This window comes from Chaetodon trifascialis, chromosome 2, assembly GCF_039877785.1.
Source record: "Chaetodon trifascialis isolate fChaTrf1 chromosome 2, fChaTrf1.hap1, whole genome shotgun sequence".
NCBI lineage: Eukaryota > Metazoa > Chordata > Actinopteri > Chaetodontiformes > Chaetodontidae > Chaetodon > Chaetodon trifascialis.
In genome coordinates, this window is record NC_092057.1 from 14,965,674 (window position 1) to 14,992,514 (window position 26,841).

Below are 26,841 nucleotides of genomic sequence, written 5' to 3' on the forward strand. Positions count from 1 at the left end.
GGAACTTCACGGCAATCACGAATTTATGTAAACGTCCATTATAACGTTGCTTATGACAGTATTAGACTTAGACTTTACTTTATTGATCCCAATTTGGAAAATTCTTTTGTTGCAGCAGCAGGTTATACATACACATAAACATGAAATATATACAATACATGACAGAAATGAACAAATTATTAAAACAGTTTGACTGTGAAAGCGGTATCAAATACCGACCGACATGCAAGCGATGGTTTCCTATCCAGCCATTTGCTACATAGCAACAAATTTAGGTATGCCACGTATGATTTTTAAGGTAAAAACTGCAATTCCCAGTTTTATTTAATCTGTTGCCCCGTTTTATATTGTTTTCTCTGCAACTTTTGATACTGCCGCCTTGAACGAGACTTCTCTGCAAAATATGTTTTCAATCTCATTATTGTTAACCTTGTTGAATTACGGATAAAACAAGCAAACAAACAAACAAAGTCTATAATTAACTGAGTAGTTATTTAACTCGTATTGGATTAATCAGTGAACGGCCCAAATCGAGAAACAGAATTTTACTAATCTTCCCATTCTGCCGACATCACCTGAATGAAACACAAGACAGAAGCAGCCGCTCGTCGAGGTTTGTTGCCAGTGACAGTTGGCTGCTGGCTAAAGTCATGGCGCTACTTAAACAAAGTTGTTGCGTTGCTGGCCGTTTCTCCACAAGCCACCTCTGGCTGAGTCCCAGATGCTTGCCACATGTAAGTATTTACTCTCACTGCTGGAATATTCCCCTACGAGTAATTAGTAAACGGCTAACGTTAAGTTAGCGTCGGGTGTAAGCCTGGTCACGGGCCTTTAAGTAATTACGTAGCTAAGGTCTGTGCCTTGTATGGCAGCTGTAATGACAGTCAGGCTGTTCTTAAGTTCCCAGATAAACGATACACGGACTTATAAACATCATGACAGACTGTGATTGTACGACAAGACTCTTAGAAGCAGTGACACTTGAAGTAACCCTCTGTCCTCCCTTTGCAGAGTTACAGCAGCAGTCTGACATCTGTGGCGAAATCCTCTCAAGACCGGGCTGACAGAAAGAAGGAGCTCCTGAGTGATGACGGGCCTGATCTACAAGACTTCATATCGGGGGACTTGTCGGAGAAAAGCAAGTGGGCAGAGTACAAAGGCAACCTGAAGAGAGCGAAAGGAGACAGGTAAGACAGTAGATATGTTGCAGCTGTGAGAAAATGAAGGTTTTTACTATTATATCTGAGAGTGCGGAGTGTCATCAGAAGGGTTCAAAGACCAGATCAGACAAAACTAATCTACCAAACTGCGTTGAGCTGACTCAACGATCTCCGTGTGTCCTTGCTTTCATGTGAAATAGCTCTTCACTTGAATGTGAATCAGCATAGCTCGCTGCATCTACCAGGAAGTGCTTGCGTTGTCACTGGTCGGAGCACACTGTTGCACCTGAACGGCTCTGCTGCTGTTTCTGTGACAGACTGCGGCTTCCCCCGTGGCTGAAGACGGAGATCCCGATTGGAAAAAACTACAACAAGCTGAAGAACACACTGAGAGACCTCAACCTGCACACAGTAAGTTGTACAGACAGATGGCAGAATACAGGCATTACCTGCACAGCTGAATGGAACAAATGCAGATGCTTCGAACAGTTGGAGGGCGTGACATGTTTGCGCCCATTTGTTTCCTTTAAAGGAAGGGTCAATTCAGATCAACACAGTGCTATTTAATTTTTTATTTCATCCTGAAGCAGTTCTTGAAGACTCTGTGTCTGTTGTGTCTCAGGTGTGCGAGGAGGCCAGGTGTCCTAACATTGGAGAATGCTGGGGAGGAGGAGAGTTCGCCACAGCCACGGCCACCATCATGGTAAGTCTCCCGGCACGCTGTGATACACGTCTGCGCGAGCTAATATTTTCCAAGAAAGCAGAAATCAATCATATTTATTTCTTAATTACATTTATGAATTTTTTCTCCATTCAAGTGAAAAATATTTTAATGCTGAACAAATGTTAATTGGGACCAAAGACAAAGAGATGATGCTGTGTATATGGATTAATTGTTCCAGTCCTATGACTTACATAAAGCTCAGGTTTTCTCTCTCTCTTTGTCTCTGTATGTAGCTGATGGGGGACACATGCACCCGTGGGTGCAGGTTCTGCTCTGTAAAGACGGCCCGTCAGCCCCCACCTCTGGACCCGGAAGAGCCGTACAATACAGCCAAGGCCATCGCTGCCTGGGGGCTGGACTACGTGGTTCTCACCTCAGTCGACAGAGATGGTAATGGCTTCTTAACTCAGTGCATAGTTTTAAAAACCAAAACAGTCGTGTCAGTGATGGCCTGTCCTAATGCCACTTTCTTCTTTTGCAGATATTGCTGATGGAGGGGCAGAACACTTTGCTAAGACAGTCTCCACACTGAAGGAAAGGTATAATCTGCCTTTCCTTCTGGCTTTATCGGGTGTTTATATCTTAATATCGGTGCAAAATGAATAAATCATCACTTCTCTCGTCCTCATCTAGGGAGCCTCGGATCCTGGTCGAATGTCTGACCCCTGATTTTCGTGGTGACCTGGCAGCAGTAGAGAAGATCGCCCTTTCGGGTTTAGATGTTTATGCTCACAATGTGGAGACAGTGCGAGAGCTGCAAAGGTACTTAAAATACTGCCTGTGTATGTGACCAGATTCTTATGTGTTGGCTCTAATTCCAGAGTTTGGTAAGAAGATAAATGCACAAAGTTAGAAGCTAAACATCTCATCTCTTTCAACTTTAAGAAAAGCCTGAATGCCTTGAATCCATCAGCTCCTCAGTATGATTTCAATCATCTACCATCACACTGATTGGTATAATGCCTAGTTTATATATTTTTTTTTATAATAAATGCTGTACATACAGAAAATTGAATTGCTGCTTACAGCTCTGCCACAAGGGGAATTCGTTCATAGACAGGAGGACAGTAATACACACACTTACCAGTAGGTGGTACATGAGATCCATCTCTCTGCTGACAGTGTGAAAACTAGATGATCTGCACAAGAGGACACACAGCGAAGACACTGTAGATATTTCCTCATTGTCCATGTTACTGGTTGATGGTAGTCTGGTATCTATTTTCATTATAGGGGTATATATTTACCTTTTTGATTATTTATTGTCCATCTGCCTTATCTGTTTCCAGGCACGTGCGTGACCCCAGAGCAAACTTTGACCAGTCTCTGAGTGTGCTGAAGCACGCTAAAAAGGTTAATCCGGCTGTGCTCACCAAGACGTCCATCATGCTTGGACTGGGGGAAACTGAACAGCAGATACGTGACACCTTGACTGGTGAGTACATTCGCCAGTCACACAAAATGTTGATGTAAAGTAAAACAATTCCCTGATCCTGCCGTCCTGGTGATGTTACAGAGCTGCGGGAGGCAGGAGTGGACTGTCTAACACTGGGTCAGTACATGCAACCCACCAAACGCCACCTAAAGGTAAGAACATTACACTTTATGGAGTGTTTCCCTGTTTATTAAGACTGCACAAGAACCATGTACATTCAGTCAATGAGTGCACGCTGTGACGCTGTGTGTTTGGGTTTAGGTGGAGGAATATGTCACTCCGGAGAGGTTTGCCTACTGGGAGAAAGCTGGGAATGATATGGGCTTCGTTTACACAGCCAGTGGGCCACTGGTGCGATCCTCCTACAAAGCGGGTGAGAAGCACATCTCATCCTGCACAGTTTGAATGTGCACAGCAGCAAAACAGAGGACCACTGTCCTTCTATTACTCTGCCCAAAGCCACCAACACTTGACCTATGTCTCCATCAGATGAAGAAAATACTGTGAAGGTGTTTAAATAAAGCTAAAAGTTGGTGAGAGAGGTTCTGGTCACTGCTTACATCAGGCCATACATTAATATACATTATAAAATTTTACAAGAACCATCATCATCAATGATAGCCAGGTGAACAAACTGTATGTCTTCATTAAGTTTATGTGAGTCAGAGAAAATCTGTTTTTCTAATCTGTGCCTTTTCTCTTTACAGGTGAGTTCTTCCTGAAGAATCTACTAAAGAAGAGAAAAGCCGAAGCAACGATAGCAGAATAAAAAGCACCAAACCGGCAGTTTCTCCTTATAACCGTACACATTTACAGTCACACCTTTTATCCTGCTGTAGCACAGGAAGCACATTTCATATGTATGAGTGCTAATAACAGTGGCTCAAGTCAAAAATGAAGGCATGTGTCATTTAGTAAAGCTAGAGAAGTGACATTGAATAAGACTCATGTAAGTACACGGACCATTCCTTTGCACTTCGTCTGCTGTTCACCAGGCGTCTACATTTCAGGCAGAGATCAGTAGATCAGCTGGGCGCAGTCCATGCACTCCTGCCAGCAGGAAACAAAGACCTGCTGTTAGCAGTTGCTGTAATTTGCAGATGGGGGGAGGGGAAGCTAATTCACATCCACTGTGACCTCCCCCCCTCAGGGGTCCTGGACTTTAGGTGAAGAGCTACTGACCTTTAACCACAAGCTCTGTTTGTGGGCACTTTGATGTCTGCTGCTTTAGGATTGATGATTTAATTTGGGAGGGTCCTGAAGGTTCTTGCGGTGGCTTCAAGGGGAAATTAAGTTAAGGACGTATAGGCTTGGAACTCGTCAGGAAAAGTACAATTCAAGCCCAGACCGGTCTCTCATCAGTTACACAAGTATCAAAACGGGTAATTTTGGTATCTGTGCCAGTTTGGACTCAAACTCTACTTTTTCTAACATAACATGTGCGTTTGTTTTACACACTGTTTAGACAAGTCTTTAAAGTGTACATTTATATTTAAAGAATTAAAACTCATCAGTCCATGTTTGCCGAATTTCATTGTTGTGTCACTTTTCTTTGTTTGGAATGATCGACGGGCACAATTTGAGGACACACATCACATTTTATTGTATTGACATTTTTCTTAAGCCGTCACCGTTACAGAGGACAAATACTGATTAACGTACAGTAAGATGATTTATAAAAATATTTTAAAAATAGTATAAAATTTTGCACTTTAGCAAGAATACTTGATTATACCGTAAATACTGTAAGAAAGTAGATTTGCACTAATAGTGTTCATTTGAAATCGACTGCAGATGGTCCATGTGTAACTGCAAATGCTACTCAATGTTAAAATGTATAAAATTAAAATTCTTACAAAGCGGCGAACACATTCATTGATCACATTCACACAATTTTTGACTGAAGGCTCAACTTTTTCCTCTCATCCAACCGATTGCAGGTCAGTGATTGGTCACACTGTAACACTGTGACACACACGGGGGGGGGGGTGTTGGACCCAAATGAAATATTTCAGCAGCAATAAAAAGGCTGAGAGAGGAATGTGTTGCATGTGCGTGGGGGTGAAGGGAGTTTTAAACTTTGGCTTTCTTGGTGGGAGGTTCACTGGCAGTGATGCGAGGACCAACGGCCGCCGGAGTGTAGGGGATTCTTGTTGTGGTCACTTTCTTCCCGATGGTCTCGATCTGTGGATGGAAAAAGCAGAAAAGTGATAGAAGCTGAACAGCAGCTGCTCTCAAAAATATCTGCCTCATTTCTACCTTACACAGTCATTTTGATTTTACGTGAGGTGTGTGCAGTGTGTTTCCTGTCTGCTCACCTGGAAGCCGATGTTCTGGAGGAGAGGGTGGAGGTGATCCAGCACCCTGCGGCCATCAAATATAAAGGCCGGCTTCAGCATCTTCTTGTAAATCTTCTCATAGTCCAGTTCCTGTGGTGGGATTAGAGGGGCATGATGATGTCAAGGGTTTTTTTTTTGTCTGAGATGAAATAATTCATAAGATGATAATAGAAAAAAAAAAGTGTGATTGTGACCTTAAACATGTCCCACTCAGTGCAGATGACCAATGCATGTGCACTTTGGCAGGCCTCGTAAGGGTCAGAGGTCACAGTCACCAGCTCTGACACTAAGAGAGAAACAAAAGAGGTCAGTCAGCTCAGCATTCAAGATAAACTTTCAGCTGAGTACAGTACAAATTTTTCAACAGTATCATGGTCTCATAACAGCAGCGACTGTATTACAGATCAGTCTATAACCGCGCTCTCAATGGTATGGTTTATAGCTTAAAAAAAATATTAAAAAAGGAACAACCCAGTGATAACAGAAGGCTTAGAAAACCAGCAAATGTTCCCCATTTAAGGAGGTGGAGTCACTGATCTATTTGTCTTTAGATTTAAAATAGTTTACTTTTTTTTGTGGGTTGTACTCAAAGTGCCGTTTGGATTTAAGACAATGACCATGTAATCACAACTTTCGAGTCGGCCTTTGTTGCACATTGCGCCCGCTTCTCTGTCTGCCCTCGCTCCCTGTGAACTTTCTGCTGTATCTTGTGTAATAAAGGCAAAAATCCCCCAAAATTAAACACTTTGCAAGCTTTCCACAGCTGCATTTGAACCTTGTTAAAGACACACCTCTTTCTGGGTTGTCCTCTGAGATGCTGGGCTGGGAGAGGTCGTGAATGATTTGTTCTTTAAGAACTTTGGGGTCATAGATGAATAGCTTGGCTCCCTCGTCCATCAGGTATTTAGAGATGTAGATACTGGACGACTCCCTGGAATTGAAACACAAACACACTAATGTCAACTTCGATCAGGGCCATAGATCACCTCAGTATGTTGGCAGGTGTTTATATGGAGTAAAGTGTGATCAGCAGTGACGGTGCATGCTTTCTGTGTACAAAGATTATAAATGGTGGTTGAATGGGTTCATGAGGCTTCTCATACAAACATTAGTAGGTTAACGATTAACACAAAGCTTTTGGAAAGAAAACTGAAATAAAAGCAAAGAACTGAATGGTGGCAAAGGTCTACAAAGGGAATGCAGAAAACAAACGACCTGAAATGAGACCAACCTTGTGTCACCTGTGTCTTTTTTGAAGGAGAAGCCCAGCAGAGCAATCTTTTTACCAGTAACAGTGTTGAAAAGGCAGTCAATTATCCTGCAGGCAAACCGCCGCCTTTGGTACTCATTCATGTCTATCACCTGATGAAGTGACAAACAGAGATTGAGAATGAGGTGAATACAGTGAGCAGAGACCTTCAGGGGGAAAAAAGAGGAAAATAAGATACTAAGCAATATCTCACCTGCTGCCAGTAGGAGGCGACCTCAGGCAGGTTGAGGGCCTCGCACAGGTACACCAAATTCAGCACGTCCTTCTGGAAACAGCTTCCACCAAAACCTGCCCAGGGAGGACACAGAAGGCAACACCTCATGTGTGTTTAATGGATTTAAAATGTACACAGAGGATCTCTCTAAACATCTTTTGGACACGTTTCTTACCTACGCTGGCCTTGAGAAACTTGCTGCCTATTCTCTGGTCCATACCGATTGCCTTGGCTACCTCCTCCACATCAGCCCCGGTGGCTTCGCACAGAGCACTGATACTGTTGATGCTGCTGATTCGCTGGGCCAGGAAAGCATTGGCTGCCTACACATAAGACAGTAAACGGAATATCTTTGCGTTAATTAGCTGAAAATCAAACAATGAAAGCAATCGTTAGTCGGAGCCCCACACTCACCAGTTTAGACAGCTCTGACGACCACGTGTTGGTGGTGATTATTCTTGCTTTGGGGACCCAGTGTTCATAGACGGCACACAGCGCTCTGATTGCCCTTTGGCCTTCTGCTGTTTCGTCTCCACCAATCAGGACACGGTCTGGCTCCTTCAGGTCCCGCACTGCTGTTCCCTCTGCAAGGAACTCTGGGTTGGACAGCACCTAAAGCAGTGGTACGACTTTAGAAACTTGCAAAGCGGCACGTGTCGCAGTCTCATTCTCACGAATACACACTTGTAGGTTGAGGCTGGGCTTGGTGTTGGCATCGAATATCCGTCGAATGCTCTCAGCAGCGCGAACTGGCACCGTGCTTTTCTCTGTGACAATCTTGTAGCCATCAGACACCTCAACAATCCGCCGAGCACACGCCTCAATGAACTTGAGGTCAGCCGCACGACCCTTCCCCATCCCGTAGGTCTTGGTTGGGGTGTTCACCTGTGGAGGAAGTACAGTCATTCTGATGAATTCACTGCGTGTCATAAATGTATTTCTTTAGTTGGTCAAACAGCAGAGTGTGCATCGATATGTGTGACTGATGGACTCACAGAGATAAAGACGAGGTCTGCGTCCCTGATGGCTGAGTCTATGTCTGTAGAGAAGAACAAGTTTCTCCCCCTGCATGATTCAACCACCTCTTTCAGACCTGGCTGGAGTGGGAGGAAGTGGGAAAATGAGACGGGGCGGGTGTGTCAGTGATGTAAGGAAAACATGGCACAAACAGTTACGAATGTAATACGAGTTCTCATTAAACGCCCTTACACACTAGTCATTATGATGTAATACCTCGTGGTCGTGGTCGACGTAGAGAAGTTGCAACACGGAGCAGTCTGGAACTAATTTACGTCTCATTCAGCCCATGATGGAGTCATATTGTGCAAAAACGATGACTGAGAGGATGGTTGCTTAGCTACATCTACTGTTTCAACACTGCAAGTTTGACTTATGTCTTATATCTAATACCTTCATATTAAAATAATTACATATAATGATTCTAATTATATTAGTAATTACAATTTCTTATTACCGAAAATCTCACAATTTATCCTGCTATAATTCCTTTAGCTTGGGTTATTTCAATAATTGCACACATGCAGTTTGATACCTCATATATGGGCAGAGTGTCTGAGTTCCAGGCTTTGATGCGGGACTCGTTGACATCCACGACAGTCACTGTGATCTCTGGACACATGTGGGCAATCACACTACATGTGGGGCCTCCTACATATCCAGCACCAATGCAACAGATCCTCTTTATCTGGAACATCTGCAAATGAAGAGAGATGACAGAGTGGAGGAGAAAACATGAAGTTTGAGAGTGAACTGAATAAAGAACTGTGAACCAGATACATGTTTTACAGTGTAAAGTTTGAATGTGAGTGCTTTCTGGTGGACAAATTACACTGTTGCTAGATGACCTTAAGCCCAGTTCTCATTACTTATCAACAGACATAAACAATTATACTGATTTACCTGCAGTAAGGTACTATCAGCTGATATATCGGCCTGAGCGATTCATTAGTGGAGCTCTATGCTGATATACTGCAGATAAGGTCTACACTGAAACCTTTTCCCACCCATCAATCCTTTTATTTTACAAGGGCAACAGCTGAGGATTACTTTCATTGTTGATTATTTTCTCAATGAATCCATTTGGTACATACAAACATAAAAAAAGTGTCAGATAATTGTGAAAAATGTTTCCCAAAGCCCAAGATGATGTCCTCAAATCAGATTCAGTTTGGCTTCTTTTGATCTAACACTTTTTCATTTTGAATATTCCTACACAAATCAATCAACATAGTTCATCAGTTCATTGCTCCAGCTTCTCAAGTATGACAATTTGCTGTCACAGTTAACAGATTTCGGTTTTGATTTGGGCTTTAGGAGTTTTTGATTGTGAAAACAACCGTCAGAAAAATTCATTTGCATTTCCAGTCATCCGACCATATCTTTCAATGTACGAGTGTCTCAACTTTAAAAATGTCGCCTCCATAGGGTGTTTTACTACGACAAGCGAAGCTCTACCAGAAAAGTCAAGTCTGATTTCTTTCTGACACCGTATTTTGAACCGTTTTAATCACCCTGCTCATGTCTTCACGTGTAATGATTCACCACTTCATCAGTGCTGGAGTACCAGTCGTACCGTCATAGCCTGGTTGAACATAAAGAGCCTTTCATTGAAGCTCAGCCACGTCTGGCAGAAATGAAAAAAGCCCCTTTATCCCACTTACCTTTCAGTTGGTTGACAATAGCTGTGTTGCAAGGCAAACGTCACTGTCTATAAAGTATAGTAGCACATTAACAGGACCGTAATTACGCTAGTTTACTTCTTCTTTCCTACCGCCGCGAAACACAAGGAACAAATGAATGAACGTCTATGTGGAGGCAGCTAGCTAGCTAGCAACGGCTAGCTAACGTTACATTACCTTTGCCAACTCGACAGTCTGAACTTCAGGAACGCGTAAATTCAGTTAACGTTAGCGCCTCTCAACGTTACTGTCCGAACAGGAGTCGGTTCCGAAGCCACTGCTCTGGTGCGATAAGCTAAAAATATCTTAAACTAATACTTAAACCAGAGCTCGACGAACAACCTCACACCATCAGTGTGTCCCTTCCAACTTCTCCTGTGATACCTTTACCTAAACTGAGGCACTTCGGCCAAGGTGCCACCACTACCTCATTCCTCCTGACACCAAGCAGCGGAAGTGGTACTTCTGACGCGATGTTTTCAGAGTAAAAGCACCGAGTCATTCCTCTGCCGCCCCTAAACAGGGTAGGCAAAATAAAACAGACTGTCATTTTAACTTCGCTGGAGGAAGTATTCAGATCCTTTATTACGCTGCAAAATATTTTGTTCTGCATTGAAAAGTTATTAACATTAATTAAGTCAAAGTACATAATCAGGAAAACGTAGTAGAACAGTAGCAGGGGAGTCTTTCCTCTTCACACTGTACACTTCAGACTTCCGGTACAATTCACAATCCTGTCATCTGCAGAAACTGCCTGATGACTCTGCAGTTGTGGGGAGTGTCAGTGGTGGATAGGAGACTGAGTACAGGGAACTGGTAGACCACTTTGTGGTATGATGTGGGAATAACCACCTCCTCCTACTAAATATGACCAAACAAGAGATGATTGTGGACTTTAGGAGGACCAGGGGTGGTTTCAACAGCATCTGCACCCTGGAGGAAGAGGTAAAGGTAGTGGAGAGCTTCAAATACTTGCAACACTGATCCTATCTACAGGAAAGGACAGAGTAGACTCCACTTCTTGAGGAAACTCAGGTCCTTCAATGTGTGCTGCATGATGTTGTAGATGTTTTTACCACTCTGTTGTTACAAGTGCAGTTTTCTTTGGAGCAATCTGTTGGGGCTGAAGCTGAATAAGCGGATAAATAAGGCTGGTTCTGTGCTGCTGCTGCTACTGCTGAGCACCTAGAGTTGGTTGTTGAGCGAAAAATGTTGCACAAAATACCACGGACAAGTTCTCATAGTCCAATGGAAAGTAGCACTCGTATATATACGTATGTGTGTCTTATATTTCAACATACTCAGTAGTCAGGCAGCATTGGCATAGTTAGTGAGACAAGAACATTTTCCCAGCGTTGTGGGAAAGTCTTTTATTGGATAATGGAGTCAGAGCAGACCCAACAGGATGCCATAAACAAAAACCTTAACAGTACTCACTCATTAAGACAATTAGGTTTCACTGTGTTTAAGTCGTAAATCCCAAATGCTTCTCTCTGTAGAAACATGTTTAAAGAGCAGCCCTCATGCTGGTAGGACGAAATGAGTTTATTATGCTCGTGCATCACATTCTTAAAGACTCCTATTTAATTCTAAAGTAAATGTTTTGGATGAAAGAAAAAAAATCTGAATGAAAATGACGAAAAATAGAAAAAAGGTCACATGCAAAAATGACCAGCGTTTTAAATAATGAAGTAAGAGTATAGCGATAGTAAAGTATGAAGTGCTGGGTGCTAAACAGATCGGCTACTAAGATTGTGTGATGTTTTTGAACCTTTTGTAACCTAAAGGCAAAAATAAACTTTAAGTGGAAATCAACAGCAGATCAAAAATAAACATTAGTCATTTAATTAAAGACCAATATTTTGTTTTATTGCTGCTGTACATTCTGATGTATAACATGGTGATACGAGACCAGGCATTTATAAAAAGGGTTTTGTTATTGCAGGTAACTGATACTGACACGTCACTGCGTCACATGAACACAACAGTTTCAGGGCATACTGCAGCATCTAACCAAAATACATATAAAAATATAAACTTGCACTAGAACAAAAATAGACAGATTCACAGCTGTCATCCGCTATGTTTAAAACACACTTTGGGTACAGCCAGGGGCAGACTGGGACAAAATATCGGCCCTGGCATTTTGGACCCTACCAGCCCTCCACATTCGATAACGCACACCTTTTCAGTCTTTTCGGTCTCTTGAATGTGTATACCAACTGTGCAACTCTTTAAAGCCGCGTACCTTAAGCCAGGGAAAAACCAGGGAAGCCAGGGAAAAACAGGAATCAGCGAGAGTGGACACATTAAATACTTCCAAAAAGTCTAATTTATGAACACTACAAAAAAACAGTACACTCCATCACAGTAATGGATCTATAAGCAGATATTGGGTGTACCTATGTGTTTCAGGGAGGAAGAAAAGAGAAAGAATAGAGATGAGAAATGATGGATCAGATGCTAACTCTTCCAAGAGTAGTACTCAATAAATTGTGAACTAACCCAGTCCAAAGGGTTGAATGTAGCTGAACTCCTGAATGAATTTTGAACTCTGTGTATGTATGTTTGAGAGAGAAAGCAAGAGAGATTTAATTATTGGTCAGTCTTCCAGATAAAAATAGCAGTGTAGAAACTGAAAACTTAAGAGGGATGGTGACACATGAATGAGGGAGAGGGAAAGAGAAATAATAGACATGGTTGATTGATCTGATTATCACTGTTTTCCAGACAGTGCTGAATAGAGAAGGCCTGTGAACTTGGGCAAATCCTTAGGAAAAAACAAAACAAAACAACAACCATCATCCAAGACATATTTTTATTTATTTTGCCGAATGCATTATGCCGGCTAGACCAAAGCGAAAGGGGTTGGTGTTGAACGATGTGATGGGGCCGCTGATCGACTCTCTGGTATTATGGGCTGGTCAGACGAATGTTTAAAATAAGTAAACATCGGCCCACCGGGAAAATGCCCGCTATGCCAGATGGTCAGTCCGTCCCTGGCCTCCACTGAGAAACCCGAGCCGGTAACATCTGAAAGGCCCAGTCCCGGAATTCCCGCAGACCCCTGAACGCTTCAGCAGACCACCACACAGACACGGTAAAGTTACCAGCAGGAGGGGACGACAGAGGAAGCAGACTAACATGTCGGATATTATCTTATCATGGTTGAATTTTGCGCACGAGGCTACGCGCTGTTGCTTTGTTTGACCTTTGTTTTTATGTCAGCCGCACAATATGAAAACTACAATTTCAGAAATTTCCCCAAGGAGGAGCTCATGCCCGTCACGGCTGCGTGTGGATTGGCTTTGGACTATTACGCAGATGAGAGGTGGACGTAATCGATCCATTATTTGGAATTGAGTTTGCGCTTGCACCGGCTTCTTAGGGACAGCGTGAGATACTGCATGCTGCACTGTAGCAGCAGCAGCACACATGAAGAACCGTCCTTTGCAGCGTCCTGTCAGAAGGAGTGCAGGGCGCACTTCCCCGCGCTGCAGTTCCCTGTCCCCAGCAGACAGATCCTGGAGGACTTCAGAAGAAGGTCCCCCGACAGGTATCTGCACTTTGCGCACTTCAGGGTGAGACACTCTGTTTAAGGACACCTTATATCAATACATCATACCCGTATCTTCATCATCACCCCTGACAAATGTTTTTAAAACTAAAATGATTTAAATTCTACACAGAACATGCTGTACAGCACTGGTACCGGTCCGTGGGCCATTTAGTACCGGGCCGCACAGAGAAACACACACTAATGATGATAATAGTAATAATAGGATCCGACCCGGGATCTGACCCGGGACACAGATACACTAATATCAATAATATCAACAACCCGGCTGGCATCCGACCCGGAACACACACTGATAATAATAATGATGGTAACAGCTGGTTCGAGTCAGCTTGAATTAAAGGTATGAATCAGTTTTTCAGCATCTGACCCGGGATCCGACCCGGTACCTACCCGGAACTTTCCCGGATCGGTCCCGGCAATGTCCCGGGAAATTTCCGGGTCGGTCCCGGGTAAGTTCCGGGTCGGTCCCGGTAAAGTCCCGGGAAATTTCCGGGTCGGTCCCGGGTAAATTCCGGGTCAGTCCCGGTAAAGTCCCGGAAAATTTCCGGGTCGGTTTCGGGTAAGTTCCGGGTCGGTCCCGGTAAAGTCCCGGGAAATTTCCGTGTCAGTCCCGGGTAAATTCCGGGTCGTGCCCGAGTAAGTTACACGGGTCCGACTCGGGACCAAACCCGGATCCGACCGGAACAAGCACACACTAATAATAATAATAATAATAATAATAATAATAATAATAATAATAATAATAAGGACACAGTGTCGCAGTTTCTCTGCATCTCCTTTTCGTTTTCTCTCCATTTTCGAAGATCCTAACAGATTACGTCACCGACGCAAATGAGGGGAAGTGTTTCATGATATGATTGGGCGAGATGAGTCCCGTCAAGTGTCAGTGAATTTAATAACCTATGGGCCGCAGACCAGCGTGTGTCGAGGGCCGGTCGGTGGTTATGAACAAACTCTTGCGCTGACTTTTTTTTTTTCTGAATGCATTATGCCGGCTAGACCAAAACGAAAGGGGTTGGTGTTTAACGATGTGATTGGGCCAGCCCAATGTCAATCGGGCCGCTGATCGACTGTCTGGTATTATGGGCCGGTCAGACCAATATTTAAAAAAAAAAAAAAAAAAAAAAAAAAAAGTAGCCGACTATCGGCCCAAATAAGCACGTCGGCCCACCGGGAAAATGCCCACTATGCCAGATGCTCAGTCCGTCCTTGGGTTCAGCAGACAGTTCAAAACTCCTCACTTCAAAAGTAACATCCAACCCACAGATACTCTGGCAACGCCATGTTACATTTCAAATGTTATTTTCGAAATGGTATGGTTTTACTAGGGGGGCTCCACGGTGGCGGTGGGCTGTCTTGGAGTATTGCTTGTATTCGCCGTTCTTCTCTCTTTCGTTTCTGCTCCAGATCTTTCCGTGCCTGTTGGAAAAAGGAAAATCAATAATAGGAGATATCATTTCCTCCTGATGCCTTTGCTATAAACACCTCTGTCACTCTCAGGAAATTGTCAGTGACACGAAACAAACCAGCACCAAGAGTTCACACAACTGGTGGGCACTGGTGGTAATTCTACTTACCAGCCAGTTTTCATATATCTCTAAAGCCATTTTATCTCTCTCTTCTTTCATATATTGTTCCTCCTCTGCTTTATTTTTGACTTCTTTACGCTCCATCACGACTTTTTCATGGAGGACATCTTTCTTCTTTTTGCACCTTCAAAGAAAGAAGAAAGAAGAAGTAACAATAGTTTTAGATGAGAGTTACTTCACTCACTGATGTTTCTGTGATAGATAGATGCTGGTGATGAAACATGGCCAATCATCCAGCTTTGGCTGCCATCTAGTGGTTGATAATATGTACAGCACTGTTGAAATGCAGCGCTATTTTGTGAAGGTTTAAATACTTACAAAAGAAAATGAAGAGCACTAAGACAATTTTATCACTAAAGAGACATCCTTCTATCTACAAATGCAAGATACATGAATTTTTCCATCAGTAGAAGTCAGTGCACAAAGGTGATGCTGCATCGCCCTTTAAATAAATAGGTAATAATGACAAAGTGAATAATATACACTCACCAGTTAGAAAAGGCAGATCTGCTGTCAGTCTTTCTCTCCTCCTCCTTTTCTTGCTTCTTTAACTTTAGTTTACATTCAGCTTCTCTTTGCTCTCTGTACTTTTCTTTGAGTAGAAGATCTTGCTCGAGCTTCCATTTTTCAAACACCTGTATTGTTTATAACGTTACTGATTAACATCACATCCTTCCACAGAAGTGTTTATTATGTCGTTCAGATTAATGGACAATAAATCATCAATGTACCTGCTTAGCAGATTGCCTTCTTTCTTCTTTCTCTTCGATCCCTCTTTGCTTTTTTCTGATCTTATCTTGCTCTTCTTTGGCTTTTGCTTTGAGATTCTGTGCTTTCTTTGCTTTCCAAGCCTCATATGATGCAACAGCATCTTCCTTTTTAGCCTCTTCTTCCTGTTTGTTTTTTGACAGATGAGGAGCAGTGTGCATATGTGTTAATATAACCTACGTTTTTTTTTTAATACTATTCAATAACAGTGTGGTCTGTTGTACTGAATTTCTAAAAAGATTACTCACCTTTTTCTTTTTTTCTTTCAGGATTTCCTCTTTCTTCTTCAGTTGCATGTTCTCTCTTGACTTTTCTTTTTTCTTCTGAAGCCATTCCTGTTGGTAGCAGGGATTTTAGATGACTGAGAACGCACTGTAGACACTCTGAAGCCATCTACCAATATAAATGAGTAGCAGAAACAGTGATTTCTGTCTCCCAATGACTGGCAAGACTACTAAACACCAGTGGTGGAACATACATTTACTCCTGTACTGTATCAAGTACAAATTCAAGGTACTAGTACTTTTTTTATTTTATTTTATGCAACTTTATATTTGTACTCCACTACATTTCACTAGAGGCAAATTCTTCTTACCAAATTACATTTGTTTGATAGCTTTAGTTACTGGTTGCTTTTCATATGACAGACCCTTCCCGTCCAGTGAAAACCACATATGTCCAAATTTTGTGATTTTGAATTGAACATTTTCTGATAAACTGAAGGATTAAGTGTTTTTGCTAATAATACTTAGATACTTTCACTTTCAAAGATCCACTCCTCTATACCTGATAGCTGACAATAATGTAATAATAATGTGGTAACACAGATGTGATAAATGGACCGTTTAACAGGGTGTCAGAAATTACATTATACTTAAGAGTCAACATGGATTTGAGGGTACAAGATGAAGCTCCTTTCGATAGTGCTTAGTAAGGAATTGCATATATTCTTCACCAGAAAACACAAAAAAACAGGAAAACACTGTCAGTATTTTTATCTGTTGCAGGTGCTTTGGTCCTCTGAGTGCTTTACATCCTACATGACACTAGAAAAGACAGCCGGGGCTCATTACCACACTAACCTGGTAAATGGCAGCTCGGAGTGAGTCCGCTGCTTGTGGCTGAGACTCCTGCAGAGAGACTTTACGATCCAGAACTTTGAGAGATCCCAAATACTTTGATTCCACTTTCTTGGAGCACGCACTCTGAGGTCTCTGAGTGGCCCTTGAGTGAGAACTTGTTGTTCTAATTTAAAATAAAATGAGGGTCAGTTACTGTCCTGTTTATCCATGAAGCTGTTGCGGCTTGCTTACCTACCTGGTATCAAATGATTTTTCATGGACATGAGAGACTTGAGCTGAGTGTTCTCCTGAGTCTTGCTGAAAGAAAACAATAAACACATTTACTGAGATGAAAAATAATCAAAAGAAGAGGCAGAGCATACATTTAATGTGAGCCTACCTACAGTCACACCTGATAATGAGTGACTTACATTAAACTCTTCAAACGATGTGGAGTAGTTTCTCTCCTGCTCTTTGCTGTCATCAGAAATAAAGCCAACTAAAACAATAAATCAAATAAACAGAGGATTAATGAGTTAAAAATACAATAAAATAAAACAAGGCTCAGTTCCGAACATGTCATTTATTACCTCTGGATCCAGAATCAATCGTGGACTTGGTGAAGAGCTGCGACTCTTCACTCTTGCTTGAAGAGGACCTGTTGAGGCTACACGAAACTGTATGGTCTCCATCTGTCCACTACATGGTGAAATATAACATATGCTCCAATTAGAGAATGTGTCTGTTTAGTCTGCAGCTTAAAATACAGAACAACCAAGAAATGAGACAGGTGTGGACTGCAGCTCCTTACAGCAATGTTGCTGGATGTGCCAGTGGAGAGGGGAATGGATGCAGAGGAAGTCTGGGGCCTGCTGACATCCAGAGATTCAGCATCTTCAGCTATCTTCTCTGTAGTGTGAAGGCTCAATCCAAGCGTCCTTTGCCGTGGTTTAGGCCTGGGTGGCTCCCTCTCCGTAGCACTATCTGAAAAATAAGAGTTAGTAAGTAATGTGTAATGAGCCCTTTGGGGCTTGCGCATGAAACAGTGTAAACAGACCTGTTGAAGACACATGTTTGAGGTCAGCTGCTGATAACTGTGGACTCTGGGAGTTATCTTCCAGGACAGAGATGCTCTTATCATCAGGACCTGGAGTCTCCATCACGCTGTTGTCAGATGGTAAAGGCAAAGACATGTCCAGAAGAGTATCCTCTGATGTTTGGTATGACAAAGACTTACTTGTGCTCTCTCTTGTCATTTGAGGATCGTGAGACTCCACGTCACTGTTTTTAAATTGCTTGTTATCTTCACTGACATTTGTGGAGTGTTGTGAGGAAAGTGAGTGATTATAATCATTCTGTTGACCGATGGAAGAGTCGGGCAGCTCATCTTCACATGACTCTGACGCTGCGATGTCTTTTGAGGGAGAAGTGATTCTTTGGGTTTTCAGAAATGAGACTCTCTTCGAACTGCTTTGTTTGCCTTCATCGTCTGAAATCTCAAAGTTGTTGATTTTGGCTTTACTCTTGCCAGCTTTAAATGTGCCAGCCCGTTTTTTCCTTGATTCGAGGAGTTTATTAAAAAAATCTGTGAAATACAGAACATGACAAGTAAATGACAGAAACAACCATTAAATTGCATCTGTTCAACAAAACGATATAAACTCGAGGTCCACATTTTAGCTTTTTATTCAGTCAGACACTGAGGAAGACTGAGACGTGGCTGAAACTCTCATATACAGGAAAGCCTTATCTAGCTAGACAGTTTAATGCCCTGCCATCTTACCATCTTCGTCTTCATTGAAGTCATCAGAGTATGAGTATGGGTCTGTTTTAGTTTTGCTTGCCCGGGCAGAGACAGCAGCCTGAAGTTCATCCTACAACGACATGATTTCAGGTTGACGTGACACTCCATTTCTTCATTTCTCATTTGAGATGTCCAGACGGCATAAAATAAAGTCTTTACCTGAAATGTTGTCCTTCTCGATGTTTTTGGGCTTTTCGCGTAAGCCAGTGTCCTGAAGTCTTGATTTGTCATTCTGAAAACTACCAACACTTTCCCCCGATTGCGTTCATTGACATTAGCATGCTAGCTAGCGTCCGATAACGTCAATGTACCAAGTAGCTAATGTTATCTTAGCTACTAAACTTTCTTTGTCACCATTATACCTCCGTTACTAATATGCCAAGTTTGACTGCTACACTATGTTGTCTGTTTAAATACATACCACACAGCTAAATGCTTGTAATCATGGTATAACTAAGAGTACACTAATAGCTATAGCTAGGGTAGCACACTTGTTGATGGTAACCCAGGGAAACGCGGACAGTTCCGTTTCAGCACTGCGCATGCTCAGAGGATTAACCAACCAAGTCGGATTTGAGGCTCTTGAATAACCTCCCATCAAGTAAACAGCATCAGGCCGGTCACCGGATGCTGGTTTTGTTTGGTGAACCGCATCCTGGTGAACCTATACTTAATCCAACTGGAAAAACTTAAGTCACACCCCTGCAGGTACCTGAAGACCCACATATTTCTTGCTAGCTGCTCAATTAGAAGTAATCCAAGTGTATAATACAAGCCAGAAAAGAGAATTTTTCACAGCAGCAATACAGATGTGTTTATCTGTCTTTCTTCACAATAAAACACAGCCAAGCAGTAAGACTTAATTCTTTTTATTTTTTTGTTTTGTTGTAGGAAAAGTGCATAGTTGAAGCCCTTTTTCTCTTAGACAAAAACAGTGTAAATCAAGGTCTCCCATGGTACACAGTCCATCTCAAGAGATCTCAAGAGTATGGCCTCCTGTGAATTTACACACCTACTTCCAGTTTGTCTAACTTGTTCCTTATATCTCCTCCCTGCCATCCCCCAAGCAAGTCTAGAAAGATGCTGTAAACAAAAATCTGAAAGGATATTCGTTGATATGGGAATGAGCCAGCTACAAGAGACTGCTGATGAAGTCAACCCACAGTTGTTACAGATCATATCTACATCACACAATTCTTACACCATGCATTCAAGAAAGACACTTCAATTTTACACCTAATTCATGTAATTTCTGATATCACATGTTCCCTGGAACATAAACCAAGGCCCAAAGACACTTTGATAGTCATGTTTCCATGATAGGAGCATGATTAAGATATTGTCAGTGACTACAAAAACAGGACACCTGCTATCATGTGCTGCAATCCAATAACCAAGAATATGCGAAAATTCAACCTATGAGAATGTTCCATTTTTGTTGAGGTTGCATCCTCTAAAACTTTTGAGGATAGAGTTTGTGTTGCTGTTGTACTGTGTCTCAAAAAATAACCACTGTACTGGTCTCCATTAGGGATCTCTATTAACTATTTCAACCTTTAATCTACTCGATCGACAAACCTTCGGCAGAATTCTTTACATGTAAAATTAATCACTTATTTAGCAGAACTCTGGACCAATAATCAACACATCCTGGAAGAAAAGAACCCTTTAGTGTAAACCATGGTAATGAAAAAACATGGAGCTCATCTTCTTCCAATTAAAGATTTCTAAAAATTACTTCAAATATTGCTGTTCATTCACAAGAACTTGTTCTCTAAATATGCATCGGGACCAAAACCATCTATTCACATTGGCACTGTTTTCAAAATGCACCCTTCCTTGCTCCTTTCTTTTACATTGGTTTGACATAATTATCATATAGAAGTTGTGAAGTAGAGACGCTGGATTGCTTCCTTTTATCACCGACTGTGATTCTCAGTAAGAGGCCCTCATCTTCACAAGGCCGTCATTTAGACAGCTGAATCAATACAACACAACTACAAACGAGGAACCGACATTCCACAACAAAAGTGCTCATAAAATATTATTCTCAGCTACTAATAGGTCAATATACAATTAGCATTTTTGTCTTTTAGCCACAAACCAATGACAGTACACATAATAATCTCAGTATGATTAAAAAGTATTTTGCCCATGCTGAGTAAGTTGTTTTACAACGACCATACCTATCCGTATATCTCCAATTCAGTTCTTTTCCCATAGTTGAAATGTGAGCATTTAATTGTCAAATCTTAAACATCTAAATAGAGTCTTAAAGATCTGTCACAGCCATCTTAATCACTTACACTACAGTAACCAAACCCACTGCTACATAAAGGGACAGACATATAGTTAACATAAGAAGACTGGACTCTTTGCTGGCTGGGGTGAGTATGTGATGTAACTGAAGCATGGATGTAAACACAGAAGATAAATTCACTGCATTAAAACCAAAATGCCATGTTATCTTACTCCAAATCCAAATTCTGAATTTCATTTAAACATATAAATTCATTACATGTAGTCAGTATGCTGGTTTAAATATGCTACTAAAACATTAAGTGGTATGACATCATTACTGGCACTGTTTAGAGCTGTTAAGTGGAAAGAGTGGAATGTTTCAGATAGTCAGACGATTGACGCCTTCACCCTTAATGACTCCACAAGCACTCAAACAAGAAATTTAACTGCCCAAGACGGAGCTCTTTGCTACCCCCGCTCTTCCCCCCCAACTCATGGAATGCATTCCTTCATTTTGAGTTCCTAAGTTCCCACAGATCAGTCAGCACCAGAGCTGGGATCAGAGACTGACTTACAACAACAACAACAGACCTTCTGATTTGAGATATAGAGCTGATAAATCAACACGCTGATATTGTCTGTCAGTCAAAATTGGCTCATCACAGATAGATTGTATCAGTTTCTAAGCCTGCAGCAAACAAAACATATTCAATACTTACTTTTCTCTATTGAATTTTTATGTTTCAGAGTGAATTATGTTTGCTTATAGTTACTGAACATTTCATTTCCTGCTCAAATGTTTTATAACTTTAAAATATCCTGCCTAACTCTATTTTTCTTTGTCAAGCTGAAAATTTTTTGCCAAAACTGTTAATGCTGTACGTTTATGCAAAAAAACAAAACAAAACAAAAAACAACCATATCATCAGACTTTTGTAACTTTAAAATACAGCATCATATCTGTATCATCATCAATCCAGCATCAATTGGGCTTGAGCAGTAGGAATTATAGACAGATCCATCCCAAAATGTAATTGCAATAGAATATGGAAAAAAGTAAAAGATATCTGAGTACAGGGAGATGGTGCCGACCTGGTCACAGTTACTAGCTAACTGTGCAGCTCCAGACAGAGCAGGTGGGTGAGTGCTGGTTGTCTGGCTCCACTGCTAGTCAACAGGTGGTGCTGGAGGCTCTCTTCCATGGCTCTGCAAACCAAGAAAGATGGTATGAAATCTTTACAATACAAAAAAGCGAAAAAACATGAACCGTCTTGATGATGCTATAAAGGAGCACACCCTGAAAACAATGATGCAGTAGAACGCAAAACTGATTTTAAGTCAATTAACTTCTACTTTGTGGTAAATTGTACCGGTAAACAAAGGCACAGCAGTACTGTACTAATATTTTAAATGTAATTGTTATGTAGGTGGGTGTGTGATCAATACTGACATTGTGGGGCCCAGGAGTTTTGCCTGTGGGACGGGGACTCCTGAGACTGGATGGGCGCAACAGGAACAGGAGAAGAGCCAGCACCATCCATCCCATCAGAACCATGGGGAGCGTCAGGTCACCTCCTCCACCGACCAGCCCGCTGGGACCTGGCACTGAAAGCAAACACAACTTTGTATTTCACACAGGTAATCAACACTGACATTTCTGATTTGAAAACATGCTTGGAGTACAGCCATGCATCCACATGATATAACAGTATGAAAGAAAGACAAGGTCTAACGTGGTCATACATACATTCCTGAGGGCAGTCTGTGTCTGTGCAGTAGGATTGAGATTGCCTGAGCTGAAAGAGAAATTTCAGAAGGAACAAAGTAGATGTAATAGAAAATAAGAGTAGCCATGAATAATATTACTCATTCCTCCACCGGACGAGGACTTATTTACTCTGGTTACCACTGCCCTCATCTAGAGAGAAGAAAATACAAGTGATTTATAAACACACTGCTGAAATAACTTTGTCACATACACCTTAAGAGTTCCTTGTTACATTAGCCATACAAATATGACCCATTAACAGCTTACTAGTACCATCAACACATATTCACATGTAGATGATGCAAAACAAACACCAGAGCTCTCCTTGCCTCTTAAGATACACAGTATAGCTCTCAACAGAAAATGCTGTGCAAATTCTTGACAACACCCTTTCGTACTGCAAGCAAATTAGAAAACCCCTGGGGTGGCTTCAAGCTATGAGCCAACTACAGCTCGCCATGCAAGTTACACCTGTGGACAAAGAGGCAGGGAGAGAACCGGAAACCGATGCAACATAACAAGTTGTACTCTTTAATGTAGCTTCTTAATCATTTTCATTTCATCTTTTACAACACAAGTTCCATTAAAAAGAGCCCGAGAATATTTAAAAGTGCCAAGGGCATAGTGCAACAGAGTGAGATGGGTGAACTGATAGGATCTCAAGACAAACACTAAGCAGGAACCAGGATATGTTGCATCAGTGTTAGTACTCAGCTCTCCACTTCCCTCTCTACATACTTTCAATTACTTGATAGTTGTTTCTAACATTAATCTCTTTACTTCCTTCACTCAACTTCAGCAGGAGATTACTTCATGCTGCTGTATACTTTAACCTTTACCTGAACTTTAACTGTGTTAGAATCAAGTCTGCCGCTTAGGATTACAAGTGACAGTGAAAGCCCTTCGGTCCCATGACTTACCAGGTTGATGAGACGCCTCATAGCATGCTCATGGGTGCAAATGCACTCACAAGGGTCGAAACCTCCCTCTGCCATTTCTCACCAGACAGTGTCCACCTTGGAAAAAGAAAGAAGAACTGCATGCAACTAGGACGTACATGAACAAAAGAGAGAAACCTAATGCTGCCTCTTCTCTGTGCTGTGCTGCATTGTTGTTTCACAGGCACGCACAGACTACTCAGTTAAGGACAGTCAGCTAACTTTGTGGCTGTATCATCTTGCTGCATATAAACAAGTGTCACAATTGTCTGGCAGCTGTCTTGGCAGAACGCGGCAAAATAAATAAAGTAAATAAAAGCTGACAGAGAAATGTCACAATTGTCTGGCAGTTGTCTTGGCAGAACACGGCAAAACAAATAAAGTATATAAAAGCTGACAGAGAAATGTTTAGCTTTATATTATTGAATAATCTTGATCTTTTTTTACTTGAATTAGGCATTTCTGAGCAACAAGGAATATTTACTATGAGTTGATTCTGGCGCTGTACATGTATTTTCAACATTTTGAGTCTGAACCAGTTTACCTTTATGGTGCACTTGTCTTTAATATAACACTATAAAAGCAGTCCCATGGGAAGATAAGAGCCGGCCAATGAATTGGTCCATAAACATAAGAAATTAGCTGATTGGTTGACATCTGAACAGGATGCTAATGTCGGCTCAACACAGAGTGAAAGCAAACAATTATTATTCTGAAAGTAGAGAAAGTCTTGCAGAATATGCCAGCAAATCACTTATGTTATCTTATTATGACCTGGCATACAGACAGTGATTGTATTAGCTGTAGGACAAGTATAAAAATCAAATGCACAGATGTCTGCTACATGTTGTCAAAGTTATACAGGTCTACACACATCTATGAGATACTCGATTTTAGGGGCAGAATTGATATTTGATTGACTGAATTTCTATCTTTCCCTCTTTTTTTTCGTCCTTTTTTGACATATAACTTATCATGTACAAACATTCTCATATAAAATCCCTGAAGTTGTTTTTCTTCTTTCTCTCTGGGGTGACGAAGACATGCATAGAGCAGCAGATTTTCCGTCGAAAACCAAACTATAATTAATAAAACCGATGTTCTTGTTTGTTTGTTTGTTTGTTTGTTTGTTTGTTTTTGCCTTGTCTTTCACACAGTTTTGACATGGGACCTCATGTTGTCGTTTGCCATCTTATGTTGACTGTCACTATTTCTACATAAACTTAGACACAACTTTCAGTTCCGCAATCTCTTGTTAATTTATTGGTACGTATGTGCCTTCACTAACACACCGCCCTGGCCCATTTACTTGTATAACTTCGGTCTATGCCACAATAAAGTAAAAACTCAAACAGATCTTAAGTGAGGATACCTATTTCTTCAGTGTATTTCTATCGTTAGAGTTTGCACATTGAAGTAACGACCACTCTGCTTGAACACAATACGCTAAAATATAAACTGCTGGAAAAATATGACTGCCATTGCATGTTAAACCAACACTGAAATGCGCAAACCTACATTGTGACTCGGTTGCAAATTCACTTGTAACAGAGTTGTACTAGTTACAACAAAACATGTACACGTTATATTTTCCATGGGTGGCTGCCTGCATATTTCTGAAGTGACGAACAAAACCAAGTGGCCAGTTCATCTCGACCCTGCTGAAAGCCAATGAAAGGCAGCTATCATCACTTCCAATTAACTAACCCTGAAGTTTTGCATTAACATACAAATGCTCTCGAACTGATTTAACCAACGTTAACGTAGACTAGCTTCTTGCTAACCAAGCCAGCCAACCGAGAGAAAACTCACGTCGTTGTGTTTTTTCGACTGTAAATGAACCGTATGATTGGAGACAGATGTCACAGCAGAATGCATCGAAACACGACTTACTCGAGCTTTGTAAATGTTGAGGAAAGGTGAGATGTTTTCAAATGGCCTGGGCTGCACTGCTGTCCCTCCTCAGGAACCATTAGTCTGTAGACATGTCAACCTACCGTCTGTGTTTTGTTTGATGCACGTGAGCCAACCAGCTATTCTTCACGACTGACATCCGGGAACTCACGGGGGGTGTGGGGTGGACGCGCACGGGGCGCGTTGAACGTCTCTCATTGGTGCAAATGTTTGACGGGCGGCCGATTTAAGCCAATCGTAGTAAGAATTTATTACAACGTCTGGATAGTAAACAAACAGTCGAAGTGCCTATCATCATAAAAAGGCAGATGGACCGAAGTCCAACATCTGTACAGTTGTAGTGGAAGAACAATTACTCAAATACTAGTACAAAATCTGAAAATTGTACTTCGATAGTATTTCAATTTTTGTAAAATTCTTCTACTTCAAAACAACACTGCAGATACACTTTCTACTTTCACTCAGAGGGGGCATTCTGTTGTATAACGTTTATTCTAATTGTGACTTCTGTAAGATTTTGAATGCTGGACTTTTACTTCTAACAGTAGTAGTACTTCTATCATGTTTTTTATTGTATTATTACTATTTATAATTAATTTAAAGACCTTATTTTTCTCCCACCACTGCCAAATATGTACAGTAATAAAACTGTATTACAAAAAGTTAATTAAGCTGTAGCCATGCTTTTTGCCAATTAGGGCTGTTATTTCTTCTATGTTACACAGTGTGCCAGCAATTGATACAATTGCTGGTCCCCCATATTAAGCACCCATGACTTCTATGAAAAATTTGGGAGCACCACTGTGTGCCAGCATGTCTGCCAGTCAGATAGGATGAAAATCTTAAGCAAACGTAGTACTGTCACCCTATAAAAACTATAGAGTTGTATTGTATCATATCATATTGTATCATAATTTCTGATGTGTTCATGTGTAAATCACATTTGAATGTTGTATCTGCGAGATGTGTCATATTTTATGAATTTAATGTATGTTGTGTTGTATAAAAAAATCTGCAAAGTACTAACTATAGCTGTTAAATAAGTGTAATGGGATAAAAAGTACAATGGTGCAAGTAAAACAGAATGACCCCAAAATATATTCCAATACAGAAGATAAACATTCAACTTCTGAAATCGGCTGGGTTAATTTATTTCACCACCGAAGAAACCACTCAAATCCAGCTGATGTCTCAACCACGACATAAGCTAAAATGTCATCCTTTGAAGAAGTGTATGTAATTAGTTGAGGTGTTAGTTGGTATGTAAGAAGTGAGAGCTAAAGAGACTGTTGAACCTGACAGCTTTCTTCCCTCACTTTTGTATTTTGCCCTTTGAT

At 41.3% G+C, this 26,841-nt stretch overlaps 4 protein-coding genes across 5 annotated transcripts; 1 reads left to right on the forward strand and 3 right to left on the reverse strand.

The window, feature by feature from the left end:
* The first annotated feature begins 605 nt into the window (after window positions 1–605).
* On the forward strand, window positions 606–4,853 carry lias (lipoic acid synthetase). Its single transcript, XM_070982853.1, has 11 exons — window positions 606–734; window positions 1,012–1,187; window positions 1,478–1,571; window positions 1,783–1,863; window positions 2,118–2,274; window positions 2,366–2,423; window positions 2,518–2,646; window positions 3,174–3,319; window positions 3,401–3,471; window positions 3,581–3,692; window positions 4,027–4,853. Exons 1-11 carry the CDS (start codon window positions 651–653, stop codon window positions 4,086–4,088), a joined length of 1,170 nt encoding a protein of 389 aa, XP_070838954.1. The 5' UTR covers window positions 606–650; the 3' UTR covers window positions 4,089–4,853.
* Window positions 4,854–4,900: 47 nt separating this feature from the next.
* ugdh (UDP-glucose 6-dehydrogenase) lies at window positions 4,901–10,299 on the reverse strand. The gene is made up of 12 exons (XM_070982841.1): window positions 10,019–10,299; window positions 8,695–8,856; window positions 8,138–8,239; window positions 7,827–8,027; window positions 7,557–7,754; window positions 7,318–7,465; window positions 7,122–7,216; window positions 6,890–7,020; window positions 6,450–6,589; window positions 5,853–5,944; window positions 5,638–5,748; window positions 4,901–5,503 (listed from the first exon to the last, which is right to left on the reverse strand). Exons 2-12 carry the CDS (start codon window positions 8,854–8,856, stop codon window positions 5,393–5,395), a joined length of 1,491 nt encoding a protein of 496 aa, XP_070838942.1. The 5' UTR covers window positions 10,019–10,299; the 3' UTR covers window positions 4,901–5,392.
* A 4,099-nt stretch (window positions 10,300–14,398) lies between these two features.
* map9 (microtubule-associated protein 9) lies at window positions 14,399–19,191 on the reverse strand. The gene is made up of 13 exons (XM_070979879.1): window positions 18,803–19,191; window positions 18,623–18,713; window positions 17,897–18,424; window positions 17,651–17,823; window positions 17,430–17,538; window positions 17,271–17,338; window positions 17,096–17,157; window positions 16,861–17,023; window positions 16,027–16,113; window positions 15,742–15,903; window positions 15,500–15,645; window positions 14,999–15,134; window positions 14,399–14,840 (listed from the first exon to the last, which is right to left on the reverse strand). The coding sequence occupies exons 1-13, from the start codon at window positions 18,872–18,874 to the stop codon at window positions 14,721–14,723; spliced, it is 1,917 nt and encodes a 638-aa protein (XP_070835980.1). The 5' UTR covers window positions 18,875–19,191; the 3' UTR covers window positions 14,399–14,720.
* Window positions 19,192–19,494: 303 nt separating this feature from the next.
* smim14 (small integral membrane protein 14) lies at window positions 19,495–25,653 on the reverse strand. 2 transcript variants are annotated; one of them, XM_070987861.1, is made up of 5 exons: window positions 25,484–25,653; window positions 23,573–23,668; window positions 22,632–22,680; window positions 22,335–22,489; window positions 19,495–22,090 (listed from the first exon to the last, which is right to left on the reverse strand). In XM_070987861.1, the coding sequence occupies exons 2-5, from the start codon at window positions 23,645–23,647 to the stop codon at window positions 22,052–22,054; spliced, it is 318 nt and encodes a 105-aa protein (XP_070843962.1). In that variant the 5' UTR covers window positions 23,648–23,668; window positions 25,484–25,653; the 3' UTR covers window positions 19,495–22,051. The 2 variants fall into 2 exon arrangements, with proteins under 2 accessions (XP_070843962.1, XP_070843970.1); XM_070987869.1 differs by lacking the exon at window positions 25,484–25,653 and having other exon boundaries at window positions 19,504–22,090; window positions 23,573–23,770.
* Between the last annotated feature and the right edge of the window lie 1,188 nt (window positions 25,654–26,841).

What these genes read in the sequence shown, in the direction of transcription:
- lias (XM_070982853.1), top strand. Translation starts at nt 651, where the DNA reads ATGGCGCTACTTAAACAAAGTTGTTGCGTTGCTGGCCGTTTCTCCACA. An exon ending in CACCTCAGTCGACAGAGATG is followed by an intron (nt 2,275 to 2,365) that starts GTAATGGCTTCT and finishes CTTCTTTTGCAG; the next exon opens with ATATTGCTGATGGAGGGGCA. An exon ending in GTCTCCACACTGAAGGAAAG is followed by an intron (nt 2,424 to 2,517) that starts GTATAATCTGCC and finishes GTCCTCATCTAG; the next exon opens with GGAGCCTCGGATCCTGGTCG.
- map9 (XM_070979879.1), bottom strand. Translation starts at nt 18,874, where the DNA reads ATGACAAATCAAGACTTCAGGACACTGGCTTACGCGAAAAGCCCAAAA. An exon ending in GATTGATTCTGGATCCAGAG is followed by an intron (nt 17,339 to 17,429) that starts GTAATAAATGAC and finishes TTATTGTTTTAG; the next exon opens with TTGGCTTTATTTCTGATGAC. An exon ending in AGATATATGAAAACTGGCTG is followed by an intron (nt 14,841 to 14,998) that starts GTAAGTAGAATT and finishes TTTTTCCAACAG; the next exon opens with GCACGGAAAGATCTGGAGCA.
- smim14 (XM_070987861.1), bottom strand. Translation starts at nt 23,647, where the DNA reads ATGGCAGAGGGAGGTTTCGACCCTTGTGAGTGCATTTGCACCCATGAG. An exon ending in CACAGACTGCCCTCAGGAAT is followed by an intron (nt 22,490 to 22,631) that starts GTATGTATGACC and finishes GTTTGCTTTCAG; the next exon opens with TGCCAGGTCCCAGCGGGCTG. An exon ending in AAACTCCTGGGCCCCACAAT is followed by an intron (nt 22,091 to 22,334) that starts GTCAGTATTGAT and finishes CTTGGTTTGCAG; the next exon opens with AGCCATGGAAGAGAGCCTCC.
- ugdh (XM_070982841.1), bottom strand. Translation starts at nt 8,856, where the DNA reads ATGTTCCAGATAAAGAGGATCTGTTGCATTGGTGCTGGATATGTAGGA. An exon ending in AGCCCAGCCTCAACCTACAA is followed by an intron (nt 7,755 to 7,826) that starts GTGTGTATTCGT and finishes CCACTGCTTTAG; the next exon opens with GTGCTGTCCAACCCAGAGTT. An exon ending in TCGCCTCCTACTGGCAGCAG is followed by an intron (nt 7,021 to 7,121) that starts GTGAGATATTGC and finishes TCACTTCATCAG; the next exon opens with GTGATAGACATGAATGAGTA.